At 43.9% G+C, this 19,115-nt stretch overlaps 1 protein-coding gene across 1 annotated transcript in view; it reads left to right on the top strand.

Moving 5' to 3' along the window:
- The window catches only part of MYO3B (myosin IIIB), a 426,227-nt gene extending 407,508 nt beyond the window's left edge, over positions 1-18,719 (top strand). The window contains 1 exon segment of the mRNA XM_015407261.1: positions 18,582-18,719. Within this exon segment, the coding sequence (XP_015262747.1) occupies positions 18,582-18,719 (138 nt within the window).
- Positions 18,720-19,115: the final 396 nt, after the last annotated feature.

Raw genomic sequence — 19,115 nt, 5'->3', positions numbered from 1 at the left:
GGGGGGGGGGGGGGGGGCTGGCAAGCCTATCAAACAGCCTGTTGAAAGTTTGGCTCCCTGCTAGGGACCCGTGGTAGGCAGGGTAAGAGCCGAGCCAGTGGGTGTTCCAGCATCCCTAGTGATTAGTCAGTTGTTTTGTTACAGATTAAAACTAAAGCTGTATTCAGATTTGTGTGTGTGTGTATGTGCATGTGTGCATGGTTCTTCTGGACATATGGTAACCTAACTCGGTATCTGGCGTTATTTTAAAGCAAGAATAGTTTTGCTTGATCTATTCATCCAACAGAAGTGGTTACGTTTAGTGTCACTTGTACTGAAACCCTAGAATAGAAAATAGTACAATCAGAAAAGGCCCAATAGACCACACACTTTTGTGCACCGCTTCCCGCACCGGAAGCAACCCCCAACAAAAACTTGTCCATTATGTACCAAATGACATTACATTTGTATCTGTTTTGAATGTCAGCTTTGGGTCATTTGTTGTAACACAATGATTGGACCTTTCTCACCCAGGGGTGTATCAAAACAGACAAAATGAAAATCTATTACATGTATTGCAAAGGTGAATAATTCCAGAGTGGTAGCCTTGTTAGACTGTTGCAGCATGCAGAAATGAGTCACGTGGCACCATAAAGACAAAATTTTATTCAAATGTAAACTTTTGTGGATTAGAGCCCACTCCAATCCATCTGAAGAACCGCTGTTTATCACAGAGCCCAAGACCTCTTGATAACTAGCCACGTCTGACATTTTTGTTTCTTTTTTCTAAAAAAACCATGGATTATGAAGTCTACATAGCAGTAGAAATCAGAAGCTAAGAAAACAAGTCATATATACTTTGTGGGGAGGGGAGGAAATAGATTTCTCTTTCCTTACACTTGCATCTGGCCTCAGGGATGAAACGATGTTTTTTGTCACGAGCCAAAACAGGATGAGCCAACAGTACGACAGAAGGGAAAGCGGTGGGATGCCTTCACCCATCATCATACATGTGAACAAAATAGAGAAGGGGATTTCTAGGTGAAGCCAGAAATGCATGTTTGTACTGTGCGACTTGTAATATTCTGTATATGTCTTTGTTGCGGGCTTGGGCATTTTCTGATCCACCTAGAGGACAGGTGGGCACAGCATACTTGGCAAAGGGCACAGCTCCATGCCATGCCTGGAAATGAGGATTCATGCTCTCAGATCACAGAGTATCCAAGCCTTATTGCCACTGGGGTGGCTGTTAACTTCAACCAGCCCCAGTTACAGAGTAGCAAAACCTGACTCTTCCACTGGCCACCCCCAAGAGTGGCGCACCACCACCTTTAATACCCAACATTGGGCCCAGACCCCCGAGCCTCACTCCCAGACTGGCCTGTATCCATTCTGGCCCCCTCATTCCCAGGGGCACACTCAGTCCCTTTAGCACCACCACCAAAACCATTATCCGCTTGCAACCTATGGAGTGCATGTCCAGCCAGACCCACCCCATGGGAGAACTTCTCTTGGTCCCACTCTGTACCTGTCTTTGGCATGCCAACCCTTCACTGGTGATCTCTGCCAGGCCAGTCCCAGGGTGCCAGCCGCATCCCATCCTGGCCGTGCCAGGCTCTCAGCCACAGTCTTTTAGACTCCTAAATGTTTGTTGTGGCACAGCCTCCTTAGCAGTAGCACAGCAGTACTGAAATTCTGAGATACTGTTTTTTATTTTTTGCATTTCTCTTGTGAGGCAGCTTTCTGTTGGCCCACAATACTTGCAGGCAGGCAATTAGTTAATCCACTGTGCGATTAAAAGAAAAGTGACTGACCGATCGAAACCAAGGTTTGTTTATCGCTTGATTTCTAGTTTGCCTTTCTTGTCAAGACTCAGGGCAGAATTAGTGCGATGCAGTCGTGTAACAGCATGATGACAGCTACAGGCTGATGTGCATTAAAACTAAGTTAGAGTCCAGTGGCACCTTTAAGACCAACCACCTTTTATTGAAGTTGTAAGCTTTCACGTGCATGCACACTTCATCAGACGATGAGATGGAATTACAGAACACCGGGGCTCTTTTTGTAGAAAAAGCCCAGCAGGAACTCATTAGCATAATAGGCCACACCCAACAGCAGGAACTCATTAGCCTATTGGGCCACACCCCTGATAGCATAGCTCATTAGCATATTAGGCCACACCCCGTGTTACCAGAAGTGTGGTCATCCAGCCACACCCACCTTTTGCTTGTTATTCTGTTTACCTTGTTTGTTGTCAAAACCCAGGGCTTTTTTTGTAGCAGGAACTCCTTTGCATGTTAGGCCACACACCCCTAATGTAGCCAATCCTAATGAGTTTCTGCTGTTGGGTGTGGCCTATTATACTAATGAGTTCCTGATGGGAGTGGCCAACTCGGGAGCCAGCCGGAACTCCGTTCCTGTGCGTTCCTGCCCAAAAATAGCCCTGCGAGAACACAGTTTGTTCTACTGCTTCGGACCAACACAGCTACCCACCTTGATGGATTAAAACTGTGAGCAATATTCCTATTAGACAGAATGTGAAAAAGAAAATTAATTTTGGGACCACCACAAGAACAGTCCCAGTATGTTGAATTTCCTCCTGTGATGACCAGTGTTCCCTCTAAGCTGAGTTAGTGTGAGCTAGCTCCCAGTTTTTTAGCCTCCGGCGCACACATTTTTGTCTTAGCTCAGGAAGGATGGCTCCAGAGCAAACGAATTTATGCAGTAGCCAAATTGCTCACTCACAACTTTAATGCCAGTAGCTCACAAAGTGGAATTTTTGCTCACAAGACTCCACAGCTTAGAGGGGGCATTGGTGATGACTGCCTCCTGGGAGACAGCTGTTCCGATGTCTCCGTTTGCCCCGTGGACCTAAACAATGCCAATGCTAATTTTTCTGTGGAAGCTTGCAATGACATGAAGAAAACCCCGTGATCCAAGTAGCAACCCACAGCATGCAGCCACACAGAGTCAGCCACAATGGGGAACAGAATTTTCAGTCCGCATCCTCCATGTTCTCTCCCCCTCCGTTTTGGGTGCCTCGGCCTTTACCTTGTTACTGGATGCATACAGGGCTGCCCAGAGAGTTTTAGGAGCAGCTGTGATGTTAGGGCCTTGCCACTCCTACAAGGACCCATCGATGTGTGTACAAAGCTGGCAGATCATATGGGAATATTCTTGTTTGCCGCCACTCCTGACCCTGGGAACCAAAGGGCTTCCCCCCATTCATTCCTGTGTCATGGATGGCTGGGCAGAGAGGGGGTTTACCTCAGAGGCAGGTTCCTAAAGCACAAGGGTGTTACCAAGAAGCTCTGTCTCTGAGACCATTTGGCCTGAGCCAATTATAAACCTGCCTGACCAACTTTAAATGAACTAAGTTAATTAATTCATTAATTAACCTTACTGTGATTAGTTTAGACTTAGGGCTGTCAACCTCCAGGTGGTGGCTGGCGATCTCCCGGAATTACAACTGACCTCCAGGCTACAGAGATCAGTTACGCTGGAGAAAATGGCTGCTCTGGAAGGTGGACTCTGTGGTATTATGCCCCTTTTAGGCCTCTCCCCTACCCAAACCCTGCCCTCCCCAGGTTTCACTTCCAGAATCTCCAGGAATTTCCCAACTCATAACTGGCAATCCTAGTTCAGACGCCTTTAGAAAGGAGGCCCCTCCGTTTCAGCCTCTTGATACCGTTTACAGCCAGTGTCAGTTTGACTGGAGGAGCAAGAATAATTCAGTTAGCTTGTTCCAGAGTGCATGCACAGCAGTGCTTTAATAATGTATAATGTATTCACACACGGCTATGTATAATATTTGCCTCACCTATGGCTGGGCGGCGTGTCATGTTATGTCACAAATACAAGATTGTTATGGCACAAATATGAGATCTGAATTCAGGGCTATTTTTGGGCAGGAACGCACAGGAACGGAGTTCCGGCTGGCTCCCAAGTTGGCCACGCCCAGCAGGAACTCATTAGCATAATAGGCCACACCCAACAGCAGAAACTCATTAGGATTGGCTACATTAGGGGTGTGTGGCCTAACATGCAAAGGGTTCCTGCTACAAAAAAAGCCCTGGGTTTGGACAACAAACAAGGTAAACAGAATAAGAAGCAAAAGGTGGGTGTGGCTGGATGACCACACTTCTGGTAACATGGGGGTGCTGCTTAATGTGCTAATGAGCTGCGCTGTCAGGGGTGTGGCCTAATATGCTAATGAGTTCCTGCTGTTGGGTGTGGCCTATTATGCTAATGAGTTCCTGCTGGGCTTTTTCTACAAAAAGAGCCCTGGATCTGATGTCATGTCACCTAATACACCATTTCCTCTTTTTAAAGAAAACTTTAAACAAAATGCCAAGAATTCTGTTGATAATATGGCACGGTCAGGAGAGGGGCCAGCAGCATGCATGGGAGGTGAGGCAGGTGGCTACCATCCCCTCCTGGAAGCTCCAGACACATATATTTAGAAATATAAGCCCTTCTGATTTCAATAGAACTTAAATGTGCATAGGGCCCTAAGCATAATATTGTGACAATATTTAAGTGTGTTATTGTTTTCCAGTTTTATGGGAAGGCCACATAGTAGGGTTGCCATTCCCCCAATGAGGGCGAGGGTTCCCCTGATTTTGGGCCCCCTGATCTGCCCACCCCCAAAGAGCTCCATGGTGCCCAATGTGCCTGGCACAGTGACATCAACCGGAGGTGACGTCATCGCACCGGGCACATGGTGGGGGGGATGCTTTAGCATTCGGCCAAAAACTCTATGGTAACCACGCAGACGAGCCAGGAGCCCCCCACCACCACCACCACCAAGAGGTAGGGACCTTGCAATCCGACCACATAGTGGAGGGGGTGGAAGGCAGGGGTCCAGGCCCCATTCCTTCCCAAAAATAGACTGCAGCAAGCTTCAGTCCTGTGGCTACCTACAACTGCAGGCGTCCGTCTTGTCTATGAGAGTGGCAAGCAAAGGGCTGCTTGTGGTCATCAGGAAACCTGATTTGGCCTCGGGCTTCCTGATAACACCTAGCCTAGATTTTATAGCGCTATGTTGCCATCCATATAACATTTATAAGCTTCTGCCAAACTGCTTCTGCATGCCTCTATTGTGGTTTATTCATTGTGTTAAACTTCACTTCATCATATACATTTTGTACTGATTTTACCAGGTACCCTTTCATGCTCTCGTGATAGCTCCTGCAGATGAATTGAAGGTGCATAATTCTAGCGCCCAGTGTTAGAACTTGTGATGGTGGGTATAAGAAGCTTTTCCCCAACTCGAGTTCATTCTGCTTTGTGGTGAACCACAGTTCTCATCAGGAATGAATTATCTTCCTGTGGGTTTTACCCTATTGCACAAAATGGCTTGCATTTTTTATAACAAATGGCCTCAAGATCGAGACACAGTCGGATCACTCTAAAATGTGTTGATAATTTTTCTCCAAAACTAGTTTTTTAAAAAAGAGATAACTGCATCTTCTAACATGCCACTGAAATGAAAGCTGGTAGAACCAGAGTATTTATATATCACTAGAGAGACATAGATCATTGCCCCAGCTCTTATATTTCGTACAAGCGTGGGAGCTCTGATGCATGCAATTCTCTGGGCTCATGCATCTGTTCCCTGCACTGAAATGAATGGTGCAACCGTCACCAATATGAGCAATGTCTATATATCAAAACTCACCGGTTTTACAGGCTATATGGTAACTTTTCCTGCTTTAGGCCACAAATGTGTTTTTTTTTAATTGTTAGTTTTTTATTAAAGTATAAATAGTGGTACATCCAACACCCGTGATCCCCATAAACCCACCATATTGCACATTAAAATGATCCTTAAAGCTTAACAAAAATCTATATATATCAATTATGATTACAATCAAATTATCTTGTATGTTCTTATACATTCTTATCGATCCAATCATAAACATTTGACCACATAGCTGAAAATACAGAGTTTTTCCTTCCGTGGAGTTTTTGTGTTAGATTGTCCATTTCTATCACCTCAATTGCTTTGTTTATAAAATCTAGTCTATCCGGAATTTCATCTCTTTTCCAGTAACTGGCTAATACGATTCTAGCTGCTGCTAACAAATTTGTCAGGACGTGTTTATCTTTTTTTCCCCAACTCTCGGGTAGAATATTTAATAAAAATATTTCAGGGTCCAGTGTTATTTGCAACTTTGTTGCCTGGGTGATCACCTGATGTACCTCTTTCCAGTATTTCTTTACCGCATCGCAGGACCACCAAACATGGAAAAACGACCCAATTTGTGCTTTACATTTCCAGCATTTATTGTTACTACCGGGGTAAAATTTGGCCAATCTAGCAGGGGTTAAGTACCAGCGATGACAGATCTTAAACAGGTTTTCTTTTAGTGATACCGCCTTTAGTTGTCTCATATTTTTCCATATCCCATCCCATTTTCGTGGGTCAATTATTTTCCCTATATTATTATTCCATTTTGTCAGGGGTGTTTTCTTATTTTTATCTTGTGGTCTATTTTCTAATAGAAAGGCGTATATTTTGCCTATCATTTTTACTTCTGGACCCAATAAAATTTTGTCTAGTACTGTAAAGTTTTTATTTATCCCTGTTTGAATATCTTTGTTATATTTAGATGTTAATTGGATTCTTTCCCACCATGTTAGTTTGACCTGTTGGGCTTGCAAGGCCTCCTGTGATTTTAGTTGATTATTCTTGTTTAGTAAGACTTCGTAACTTAAAGTTCGGGTTTCCGTCATCAAAGTTGGTAATGAGATAGCCTCCAGGGGGGCAACCCATCTTGGTTTTTTGTCATAGTAGTTAGTTTTAATTTCCTTCCATATTTTTATTAAACAGGCTCTGATTCGGTGTTGACAAAAGTAGGAATGTTTTTCTGTTCCTACGCTTAAAAAATAGTGCCACCCTGCCATTAGGTTGTGGCCTTCTAGGCTTAAAATCCTCTGATTTCTGAGCATTTTAACTTTGATCCCCTGTATTCGGTTATCTTTGCGGATATTTTCACATAGACCTTCCATAGTAAGGATAAATAGAAGCGGTGAAAGGGGACACCCTTGTCGCGTGCCCTTAAATATGTTTATTCCTGTAGTCAGATCTGAATTAATTATTATATTCGCTTCTTGATTTCTGTAAATTGTTTCAATTACACTGATAAAGTCTTGCCCGCAATCTATTTCTTTTAGATTTTGGATCATATAGTCCCAGTTGACGTTATCAAACGCCTTTTCGGCGTCTATAAAAATTATTGCTAACTGCTTGCTTATATCTGTCTCACAGTACTCTAGAACATTCAAGATAGTTCTAATGTTTTGCTTTACTTGCCGGTTGGGTAGAAATCCCGCCTGATCTGAGTGTATTAATTGTACCAGTATCTTCCTCATACGTTGGGCCATTATATAAGCGTAGATCTTATAATCCACGTTGAGTAATGATATAGGGCGGTAGTTCTTGATTTCTTTTTCATCAGTACCCTTTTTATGTATTAGTGAAATTAATGCACTATTCCAGGATCTTGGTGTTGCCTTTGTTTCTGGTATATCTGTTACTATCTGTTTATAAACTGAGCTCAGCTCATCTTGGAAAGTTGTATAAAATTCAGAGGGTAGCCCGTCAGGGCCAGGGGCTTTATTTTTCTTTTGGTTTTTAATTGCTCCCGCTATTTCTGTCGATGTTATTTTTTGGTTTAAGATATTTTTTTGGTCCTCATTTCATTTCTTTGTGTGTACTCTGTTCTTTAAGAAGGTCTGGATAGCGTCTGTATCAATAGTTTCCTTCCTATATAATTTGGTGTAAAAATTCTTAGCAATATCTTTCAGGTCATCTATTCTATGCTTATCTTCACCTTGTTCATTCCTTAATATTTTAATATATCTTTGTTTCTCTTCTTGTTTAAGTCTAAAGGCTAGCCAGCGTGTCGGTTTGTTTGCATTTTCGAAAAAATTCTGTTTGGTGTATGTAATTTTTTTTTGCAATCTCATCATTGAGTATACAGTTAATTTCGTGTTGTAGTTTGGTTATCTTTACCTTCAGTTGTTTCAAACTTGGATTAATCTTTAATTTTTCTTCCTGTTCGTAAATTTTATCTTTCAGTTTTTTTAGTTTTTGGTTATCAGTTCTTTTTTTTCTTATTGTTTCACGTATGAAGATCCCCCTTGCAAATGTTGAGTGTCCTATACTTTATTTATTTATATGTACCCTCATTTGCCAGTTTGGTATAGTTGTTAGGAGTGCGAACTCTAATCTGGGAGAACCGGGTTTGATTCCCCACTTCTCTACATGCAGCTACTAGTGTGATCTTGGGTCAGTTACAAGTTCTTTCAGAGCTGTTCTCTCAAGGGCAGTTCTCTCAGAGCTCTCTCAGCCCCACCTACCTCACAGGGTGCCTTTTGTGGGGAGGGAAAGGGAAAGGAGATTATAAACCGCTCTGAGACTTCTTTGGGTAGTGAATGGTGGAGTATAAATCCAAGCTCTTCTTCTTCTTTTCCCCAGTTGGTATCCAAAGCAGATTACTGCAACCTAGCTGCCTTGAGTCTGAGGAAATTGGCAGGATAGAAATGTTTGAATTAAATAAATATATGCAATATCGTTCCCCCCGCCTCCATTTCTGAGCAGGAAAGAGCATGTATACAGTCACATGTGAGGAACACACCAATGGCTGTTTCAACCACAAGTACACATAGTGGGAAGCAATTAATGGCAACTAGCATAGTATTATAATATTTGAACAATCTGTCTATCAGGTTCTCTGAATTCCCAACTTTCTTTCTACTTTTTTCGAAAGTCAGTCTCTATCCCCCTTTGTTGTGGAGATATAAGCAGACGGGCATATCTCTGCAACAAAAGGAGCTAGAGACTTACTGTTTTAAAAAAACAAAACTGGGAATTCAGATAACCTAATAAGATCTATTGTTATAATGTTACATCAATTGCTGAGCTTTGGAAAAGCCTGAAACCCTCAGCAGCAGAACCTCTTGGGCAGGGAAAAGGACACCATTGTGGGTAGGACTGAGAAGAACCACCCGGATGCCATACTGTCTCTGCTGAGATCTTTCCCAAAACATCACAGCAAAGCAGTTTTAAGAAAGAGCAATATCCATTTTAAGAAAGAGAGCAGAAAAGACATAGTAAAGAATGCTGTGTGGACGCAGGTAGCCATGGAATGGCCATTAAGGGCACCAGGAAGAATCCTGGTGGGCCAGTAGCCTGGAGCCCTGCCCTGCCACTGGGGCTACTGGGTCCTGGGGCCACCACCCAGAAGGCAACCCCAGCCCAAAATGAGGGGCTGTAGCTGTAGCAAGGGAAACCAAGGCTAGCCTCTCACCACATCAAGGGACAGGATGGGCCACCTCACCCAAAAACGGATGGGATGGGACCAGCCTGCTTGGTGAGGGATGGGATGGGGCTGCTGTACTTGGCTTCTCCTCTCTTGCAAGGGATGGGATGGGGCTGCCCCACCTCTCCCAGTGAGGGACGGCCCATCCAGCCTCACTCTGCTCTGGGCTGGCCAGGCTGGTGCTCCTTCCCTCCCTCCTTTGAGGGTGTGGGGCTGGGGCAGGCCAAGGCAGGCCGGGTATGGGGTCCTTTTCCAGGGCCCTTTTCCCCCATCCACCCCTTGAATGCAAGGGTTAAAAACACTCCCCCAGAGCATCCAAACAGGGGCAAACAACCTGTGTGCAAAGTAACAACAGTCATCATAGGGACTTCCTCTTGTATACATCTGAACTAGTTTTTACTGTTTTCCAGTGCCAAGGATAATGTTACCAAAGAGACAGGGCATGTTCTGCATTCTAGAAAATAGTAATCAATGGCAGTTGTCAATTAAACACCAGGATTTCAGATTTGGGGTGATGCTTGTCTTTCCCTCTTTCTAGGTGCAGTGCTGAACATTCTTCCAGTCCTCTCTTCTCCCTATGCCCAGCTGACCTCTGGCTTAGAACTTATTAGCTGTGAAAGAAGTTTCTTGCTGTCTCAGACCCAAAGTCCCTTCCAGTCAAGGAGTCAGATTTATTAGACCTTGGGCCAGAACTTTTTGAGTTGTGGCCCTATAGAATCAGGTGCCCTCTTAAACCTGAGTCTTGTAGGTTGTGGACAGACAAGCCAACTATTTTATTTAAACTTGCTTTTAAAATGGAGAACAAAGTTGGAGTCCAGTGGCACCTTTAAGACCAACAGTTTCATTCAAGGTATAGGCTTTCACGTGCACACACACTTCTTCAGATATATTGGAATGGAAGTTACCAGTCCATACATATTGGTAGAGGGAGAGCAGCAAATTAGCATACAGCATAATAAAGGTGTTTAGTAGGGGCAAGGACCAAACTGGAATAACAAGCTTTGTTTATATGGTCTCCATTTGTTTAATTCAGGGGAACACAGTGAAGGAAAAAAATATATCCAGATTGGAGACTGAAAGCAATTATCTGAAACTGTGCCGTCACACACTCCATCCATCTCCTCTCACGCATGGAGGCAACAGTACAGCATCCTCTTCTTTGAGGTGGTGCAATTAGCTTTTTAAAGGAAGCTGAGGTAGTTCTTGCTGTATTATTTTGAGGAGAGAGGTTTCCTGGGAGCTATCCAGCTCATGCAAGGAAGGGGTTGAAGATGCACAAACAGGCAGAATTGGGGACCCAAGTTGGCAGAGTTTCTAAACCACTGGTTAGGCAGTTGACTCTCAATTTTTCCAACCAGGATCATCAAAATATCAAAATGCTGCAAAAACAAAGTCATTCTGTCGAAAGCTACTGAAATGGTTAATGTATTTTGACAAGTCATTCAACATCAAAATGGCTATTTCTTTGTAGTTTTCCCCAGCCTTTTCCCCCCACTGTTATTTAAAATACCTGACCTAAATTTCCACTGCAGTTATATTTGTCCTCCAGATTACAACCACTGCATTTCAGTTCCTCTCACATCAGATAATTTGCATTCTCCACAGGACAGTTGTCTTTTGTGAGCCAGCCCAGTGACATGGGGGGGGGGGGAGCGCAGGTTTGCCAACACTGTGATGAGGCCCCAATCCAGACAAAGTTAGCCCAGTTTAAAATCCTTTTGAAATCAATTTATCTTGACCTGATTGATTTTAGTGGGGCTTTGGCACAACATAACTTCCTCTGGATTGGTGCCAAAAAGAATTTCCTCACAGAAAAAGCAGAGGGAAGAAGCTCATGGAGAAAGTTAAGACCTCCTCAGTAAGTAATAAAATAATATTCCACATAAAGAAGCCTTATGTCAGAAAGGGGGCTGCTGGAGGTTTGTTTGAGATTCCCGACAGCTGAGGCACCCTACCAAGAGAACGGCCGAGACAGAGGAAGTGGCTAATTTTTACAGACACTGTGATCAGAGACTCTGTGAGGGCCATAAAATACCAAGCTGCAGTTAAAAGGTGGCCGCCCAGCGTGGCTATAAATTAAGAGAGAGAATAGATCTCCTCAGTAGGAGGCAAGCCAGTCTGTTAGAAGGTTGAGATGGAAAGTTGGCTCATTGCTGCTGTTGTGAAAAAACGATAATTCTATGGAAAGTGAAGTAAAATGTAAAGCGGAAGACTGTTGTAGGGTTGCCCCCAAAGGAGTCCATAAAACAAAGCTATAATATTAAAAGCAGTTTCTCTATGGAAAGGAAGAGGCACCTTATCCATAATCTTCTGATTTAGAAATGAGATGCCATTCTCATAGGAGGTGTTTAGTTTCTAAAGTGTAAATGTGTTTTTCTCCCCTTTCAAACTGAAACTAAGTTAATGACAACTGACAAAATAACTTTGTAAATCAAGTGCTAAAGTAGAGAATCTGTGTGGTGCTGCGGTTAGAGTCTTTGGGCTGGAACCTGAAAGACCCAAGTTAAAATCCCCACGCATTGCCATGAAACAAATAGGGCGATCTTGAGCCAGTCATTTTGTTTTCAGTCTTAACCTACCTCACAAGGTTGTTGTGAGGATAAAGAACCATAAGGTGTTCTTGGAGGAAAGGTGAGATTAAAATGTGATGGCTAGACAGACAGGCACCCCAAAGCAGCTTGTTTTCTGAGTTGGTAGGTTTCTGTGAAACCAAGGTGAAGAAGAAGAGTTGGTTTTATACCCCACTCTTCACTACCCGAAGGAGTCTCGGAGCAGCTTACAATTGCCTTGCCTTCCTCTCCCCACAACAGACACTCTATGAGGTAGGTGGGGCTGAGAGAGTTCTGAGAGAACGGTGGCTGGCCCAAGGTCACCCAGCTGGCTTCATGTGCAGGAGTGGGGAATCAAACTCGGTAATCCAGATTAGAGTCTGCCGCTCTTAACCACTATACCAAACTGTCTCTTCTTCTTCTCAAATTTGCCTCTACAGTACAGTTCTACGTCTGTGGGTCTGTGACAAATGTAGTGAACATTCTGAAAGGTATAGAAAAGCAAAGACAAAGAGCCAATGTGGTATAATAGATAAAACGTCAGACTGGTGAGTTCTGGTACATGGCTTGGTGAGAATTTCTTTCAGATGGGCTTTAGGTGATCCCTGCCCATGCTGCAGACTCCACCTGATACCTCACTCTGTTCCTGGGCATTCCAGGAGGCATTTGGGGCTACAAAAGGTGGAGTAGAAGGCAAGAAGTCACCACTGCTGGTGGAAACACCTTCTGTCATTGAAGATTTTCATCAGGATCCAAGCCTAACCAAACATGCAGGGCTGTTGTGAGAATAAAATGGGATAGCCCTGTGTAGGTCACCTGACACTTCTGGAGGAAGACTGACATATAATTATGATACATACAAAACTAGTAGAACTTGATGAAGACAGAAGAAGCTACACCCACCCCTTTGGACAAAGAGATGTGTTCCGCTTAAAGGACAAGGGGGGGGATTTGTGGCAATTTCATGTTTATTTGTGTGTGTGTCTTTAAAAGTTTGGTTTGTATGGATGTATGACAGACTGGGTGCTGGAAGCAGGCAAGTGGTATGATTGGTGAGTGATAGAGAGGGGGAGGGGTTTTGGAATGGATGCTGTGTGGATGATTTGTATGTCTATCAGGAGTGACTGTTAAGAGTGATGACAGTTAAACAGTTTGTCAGTCAGCAGAGAGTGCTGTGTAAAAGCAGTTAATATGAGTTTTGTTCTGTGTGATTTCTGTGAGAGAAGCAGAAGAGGAGTTAAGTGCTGTCTCTGAGTTGAAGGAGACTCATCCCTGTGTATGAAAAGAGTGACATTTAGTTCTGTGTTATAAGATTTACAATTGAAAGCTGAGAGTCTAGGGAAAAGTACAGTGAAAAGTGTTACAACGTTGCCTATGAAAAATCCCTGTCAGTAGAGAGAAGCTTGTGAGAGACACTAAGCCATTGTTCAAATCATTCCCAGTACTGTTTACATTGTTCACCCTCGTGTTTATACTTTCGTTAAATAAATCCTATTTACTTCAAGTATACCAGCTCAGTAAAGAATCCTTCCTCAGACCACATAGACCTTCATGAATGCTCAGACCCTCGATATACCTACCCTGTGAAAAATATTATAGAAAAAGGTTTGGAAAGCCTAAATTTTCCTGGTGGCAGCCAGATTACCCTACAGAGTGAAACTGAAAGAACATTTTAAAGTAAGAGGTCGTCACAATACCCATTAACGTAATTGTTTAAAGTCATAAAGGAGCTGCGGTGGCTCAAGTGGTTAAGATGCTGAACTGCAGGCTGTGGAAGGTCAGTAGTTCAGCAGTTCGAGACCCGAGTGTGCCGCATGACGGAGTGAGCTCCTGTCTCTAGTTCCAGCTCCTGCCAACCTAGCAGTTCGAAAGCAAGAAATTGCAAGTAGATAAATAGGTACCACTTCGGTGGGAAGGTAACAGCATTCCATGCGCCTTGGTGTTTAGTCAGGCCGGCCACGTGACCACGGAAACGTCTTCGGACAGCGCTGGCTCTTCGGCTTTGAAACGGAGATGAGCACCGCAACCCTAGAGTCGGACTCGACTGGCTTTCGAGCAAGGGAACCTTTACCTTTACCTTTTTAAAGTCATATATTGAATGTGCTAATAATAAATTGATCCTTATTTATTGACCCAGTGTCCATCAGAGACATTTGTTACAATATTAGTTAAGTTCTGTTGCTACTCATACACGGGTGCAGCGTGATGTCCTCTACTAATTTTTTGTGAATACTTGTGGATATTTGTGAAAACAACTTGCTGGTGATGCCCGGCCCTAAGGAGGTCCAGCTGTCCTTGAATAGACCCGGTGGGACTCTCTGCCAAACAACATCAGGGCCCTGTGGGGTTTGATGCAGTTCTGCAGGGCTGGTAAGGCAGATATGTTTTGCCAGGCTTTTGGTTGAGGACAGCAATGGGAGGTTAGGACTGGCACCCTCTCTTTTTCTTCTGTGGCCCCCACATGCCCTTCCCTGCCATGTGGGGCGGTGATGTGGCCAGCAAATGAGGACTATTACGCCATCTGGAATGGTTTTAAATTATAATTTACTGTTCTACTGTGATAATTTTAACTATATGTCAATTGTATTTAAGTGTTTTAAGGTTGTGAATTGCCCAGAGCCTGCTTGCAGGGTGGGCGATTCATAAATCCAAACAAACAAATAAATATTTTTCTAAGCACCAATTAGCTGCGCTCTTGGATGTCCTAGCACTGTGTAGCACCTTTGGGAAAGTCAGAATTCAGGCAGCTCTTCTCTGTCCCCACAGAACTAATCACCTATGCAATTTTATTTCAAAATATATCCTATGCAAATTCCTTCTAAAATGTTCCATTTGTTGACAAGGTGAGAATCGCTGTGTTGCAAATGTTTGAAGTGGTAATGAGAATGCTAACTTTGAAGCGATTTGCATTCAGGCAAATCCGTGCTGTTCTGCTGTCCTTAACTAGCACCGGCAGCTCTGCAGCTCTGCAGCACTAAGGCTACTGAATACCCAACGGCCATTCTGTGCATGTGTATGCCTATACCATGAAAATACTGGCAAAAATCTGCAGGTAGGAAGAGGGCAGAAAACTGTAGGAGTGACATACATTCTCTTCAGGATACTTCTGAAGCGGAGGAACCAGGGGAAAGTTACCATTACTAAAGCTTGATTGCTGTTGTTTATTTTGTCAAGTCACGGCTGATTCATGGCAACCCCATAGGATTTTCAAGGCAAGAGGTGAGCAGAAGGGGGTTGATTGCCTCTAGGTAGCAACCCTAGACTTCCTTGGTGGTCCCCCATCCAAGTATTAACCAGGGCTGACCCTACTTAGCGTCCGATATCTGACAAGATCAGGCTAGCCTGGGCTATCCAGGTCAGCAGTGCATTTCAGCAATGTATTTCATAGTCATAACAGAACACTCTTTAAAAAAAGGTAAAGGTAAAGGCTCCCTTGCTCGAAAGCCAGTCGAGTCCGACTCTAGGGTTGCGGTGCTCATCTCCATTTCAAAGCCGAAGAGCCAGCGCTGTCCGAAGACATTTCCGTGGTCATGTGGCCGGCATGACTAAACACCAAGGTGCACGGAACGCTGTTACCTTCCCACCGAAGTGGTACCTATTTATCTACTTGCAATTTCTTGCTTTCGAACTGCTAGGTTGGCAGGAGCTGGAGCCAGAGATGTATTTCAGCAATGTATTTCATATTCATAACAGAACACTCTTACTCATTAACAATTCTGAACCTTTTTAGGAAGTTCATAATGAAGTCGATCCACTCAGAATCAGTGTGTTAACTGTGTTATCAGCAAAATTCTGATGTTTTAAGGCCACCCGGGTCTTATTTTAGCATCAACTTTTTAACTTTTTTTTTTGGTTTTCGCACATGCTCAATTTAGTCAACAGTAGCTTATTTTTTAAAGATTAATTACACTGCAAATGTGTTACCCCTTATCTCCACTTTGAAAGTCATAATAATTTTAATGTATATTTAATATTCAGGGCACACTCCAGCAAAATAGAGGGGGGGGGGGAAACTGAGTTGGAACTGCAGCACAATCCTTTGTATGTTTACTCAGAAATAAGTTTTACTGAATTTATTGGGAGTTCGAAAGCAAGAAATTGCAAGTAGATAAATAGGTACCACTTCAGTGGGAAAGTAACAGCGTTCCGTGCGCCTTGGTGTTTAGTCACGCTGGCCACATGACCACGGAAACGTCTTCGGACAGCGCTGGCTCTTCGGCTTTGAAACTGAGATGAGCACCACAACCCTAGAGTCGGACTCGACTGGCTTTTGAGCAAGGGAACCTTTACCTTTTTAAGCATGCACAAGATCGCAGGCTCAGCTGTGTAATTATCTTCTCTTAGTGAAACCAGAGCTATCTTTTTCTGGGTTATGCCATCCGTCTCTTTTCTACTCCTCAGAAATGAGGAATCCCCTTTGAACTGGGCCACCATGTTCCACACCCCACACAACAGAAGAAGGTGAGACAGAGTAACTAAGACCCAGGTTCTGAACCCTTTACAAGTCACATTCAGACACTTATACATCCAGCTCCACAGATCCATGCTGCCTCTTGAAAAAATCAGGTCAAGGTCCAGAAAGCAAGGGCATTGTCCACCTAAAATTAATCTCCAACTTTACCAGTGTAAGAACTCCCACTTTTAAAAAAACTTTTGCTGTTTTATAGGCAATCCAGAAGTTCTGATCAATGTGGGAGACTGATCCAAACCACTGCTGGTTTTATCATTTTTCAAATACAAAGCAATGATTGCTTCTCCGTCCCAAGAGGCTGTGGTGACATCTTTTATTTCCACCAAGCATATTCTAACCTAGTGCAATCCTATGCAGTTCCTCCATTGTATCTCTGCATAGGATTGCGCATTCAGCCTGCCCCATTCCTCTGCTCCATCTTAAGACTTGCCATCTGTAGAGCACACCTACTCATCCTTGGGGACAGAGCTATACCAGGTACTTTCCTGACCATTATCTGGCCATGCTGCTCACGGCATGTAGCGATTTTTCCTGACTAATGAGAACAGGACTGTCTTATCTAAATGCACATACTGAGGACCCCCCCCCCAAAAAAAATGCCGAAACCCATATCAGTTCATTACCATCAACCAGACTCTACAGTCTGGCTAAGACATGGACATACTGAAACTTCGCAGAGTACTATGCAGGCAGTTGTTCACATTCTTTGGAACTCTGCTGTCATCTGGATGTTAAGCAAACAAAGAAGGGGCATTGGGCAAGATGGCCTTAATTTGTCTGGGAATGTGTAGATTGTATCACTCAGCCTTGCACTGTGATTTTCAACTCTTGTCTTGGAAGTAAGTTCCATTGATTGGAGTCAGACTTAGAGCGGAATATCCAAGCAGATTTTTTTTCAGGAAGTGGGGAGGCTGGACGGTCACTAGAGCTATGGAGGACGCCTTAGGACCTACAGCCAGCGGCTTTCATAGGGCTGCAGAGAGGTCTGCAAGAAGTGTATGTTACTGCTCTCTAGTGTATCTGCAAGGCTGACTGGGATTGTGTATGCACAGCCCCAGTGTCATGTCTCTGGGCTCTGAATAAAGTTATAACTTGTGCCTCCCCCATTCCATCATATTCATGTAAACTTCACGAGGCGGCGAAGGGGGGGAGGATTTGAACCTCGGTCGCCTAGATCCTTCCATGAAATATTTCTGATATTTAGAAAATAAACACAAAGGATCCCCCCCCCCCATGATATAGACGCTATGGGGGAAGGATCTATGAGACCCGGGTTCAGATCACCCACCCATCATGAAGCTTGCTGGATGACCTTTGGCTAGTCATTCAGCACATTTTTTTAGATGCCCATATTATAAGGTTGCATGTAATAAAACCATCACTCCGCTGATTGAACAAATTCCGGGCCTTTCCGAAAAAGCCAGACTCAAGTTTCTTCTATCTGATAGAAATCCCAAGATTACCCACCAAGTAGCCAGTTTCTGTATGGTGATACTCAGATTACAGAAAGTCTAAGGAGTTAGATGTGGCAGTTTGATATTAGACTAAATTTTAATCTGTTTTTAATGTTGTAGTAATGTATTTTAAAATCTTGGAATATTGCAAAGGTGTACTTCTTTTTGTATGACTGGTCTAAGGACTGTAGAAATAAACTGAACTGAACTGGCTAGTCATTTTCAGCCCAGCCTATCTCATGGGGTTGTTGTGTCTATAAAATGGAGCAGAGAGCTATGGGAGCACCTCCCTGAGCTCCTTGGAGAAAGGATTTTCTTTTTAAAATGTTCTAAACAGTAGTTTGGGAGGGCAGGCAGCATGGTATAGCCCAGTCTCTCCAGATCTGGGAAGCTAAGTAAGGTTGGTAGTTGGTAGTTGGAAGGGAGGCCACCAAGGAAGCCTCTGCAGAGGAAGGCCGTGGCAAACCACCTCTGCTTCTCATTTGCCTTGAAAGCCCCTTGCTGGGGCCGCCATAAGTCGGCTGAGACTTAACGGCACTTTACATGCACAAATAGTAGGTTTGGTGCCTGAGTGCCCCCTCCTACAGCCCATTCCCCTTCCTTCACCTGGGCGATACAGGTAAATAAGCCTTCTCTTATACGTCTTTGCAGTTGCAACTGTTATGGTTTTTCTTGCTCTGTCACCCTCTCCGGCTGGTGCTCTCTCTGTCTCTGCCCAAGGAAAAATTAACCATTTCTTTGCATTCTCTACCCCCCTGGCTCCCACCCCAGGTTACCTCTGTTTCTCTTTTCCCTGCAGGATATGGAAAAAGATGGAAAGGAAAGAAGTGAGAAGCCCTGCACAGGGAAGAGAGCTTTGCCATCACAGGATGGAATCCGCACCCACCTCCATCCCAGTTCTTGCTTCTCCAACCTGCTTCTGGCCGAGCAGATCTGACTCCTGAGATCTGACTCCACCTCGCTGCTCTCATCTGCGGTGCTCCACTTGGAGTTTCTACACATGGTTTTGCCTCTCTGGGGCCAAACTGGATGACGGACAGACCCTCAGGGGCCTTCTCTTCTGCAGCTGCTGACCTGTCCTAAGATGTCCTGAGCCTCAGGTGACTTCCCAGTCTCTACTGGATATAGTTGTCTGGACTCCAATTTGGTTTATTTAATGCCTCTCCGGGCCTTTCTTTTTAATGTTTTTTAAGCTCTTTGGTATCTCGTTCCCTTCTTTCGTGTCATGTTTGGATTGACTTTTGGCCTTGACTTACCTGTGCATCTCTTAATAAATGAAAACAAATTTGTGGAATAAAGATACATTGAGCTTCTAATATGTTCATTGCTTTAA

The sequence above is a fragment of the Gekko japonicus genome, unplaced genomic scaffold (assembly GCF_001447785.1).
Source record: "Gekko japonicus isolate JY-2015 unplaced genomic scaffold, Gekko_japonicus_V1.1 scaffold66, whole genome shotgun sequence".
Lineage (NCBI taxonomy): Eukaryota > Metazoa > Chordata > Lepidosauria > Squamata > Gekkonidae > Gekko > Gekko japonicus.
Note: the sequence above shows the minus strand (reverse complement) of the source record. Positions and strands in the feature narration are given on the sequence as shown.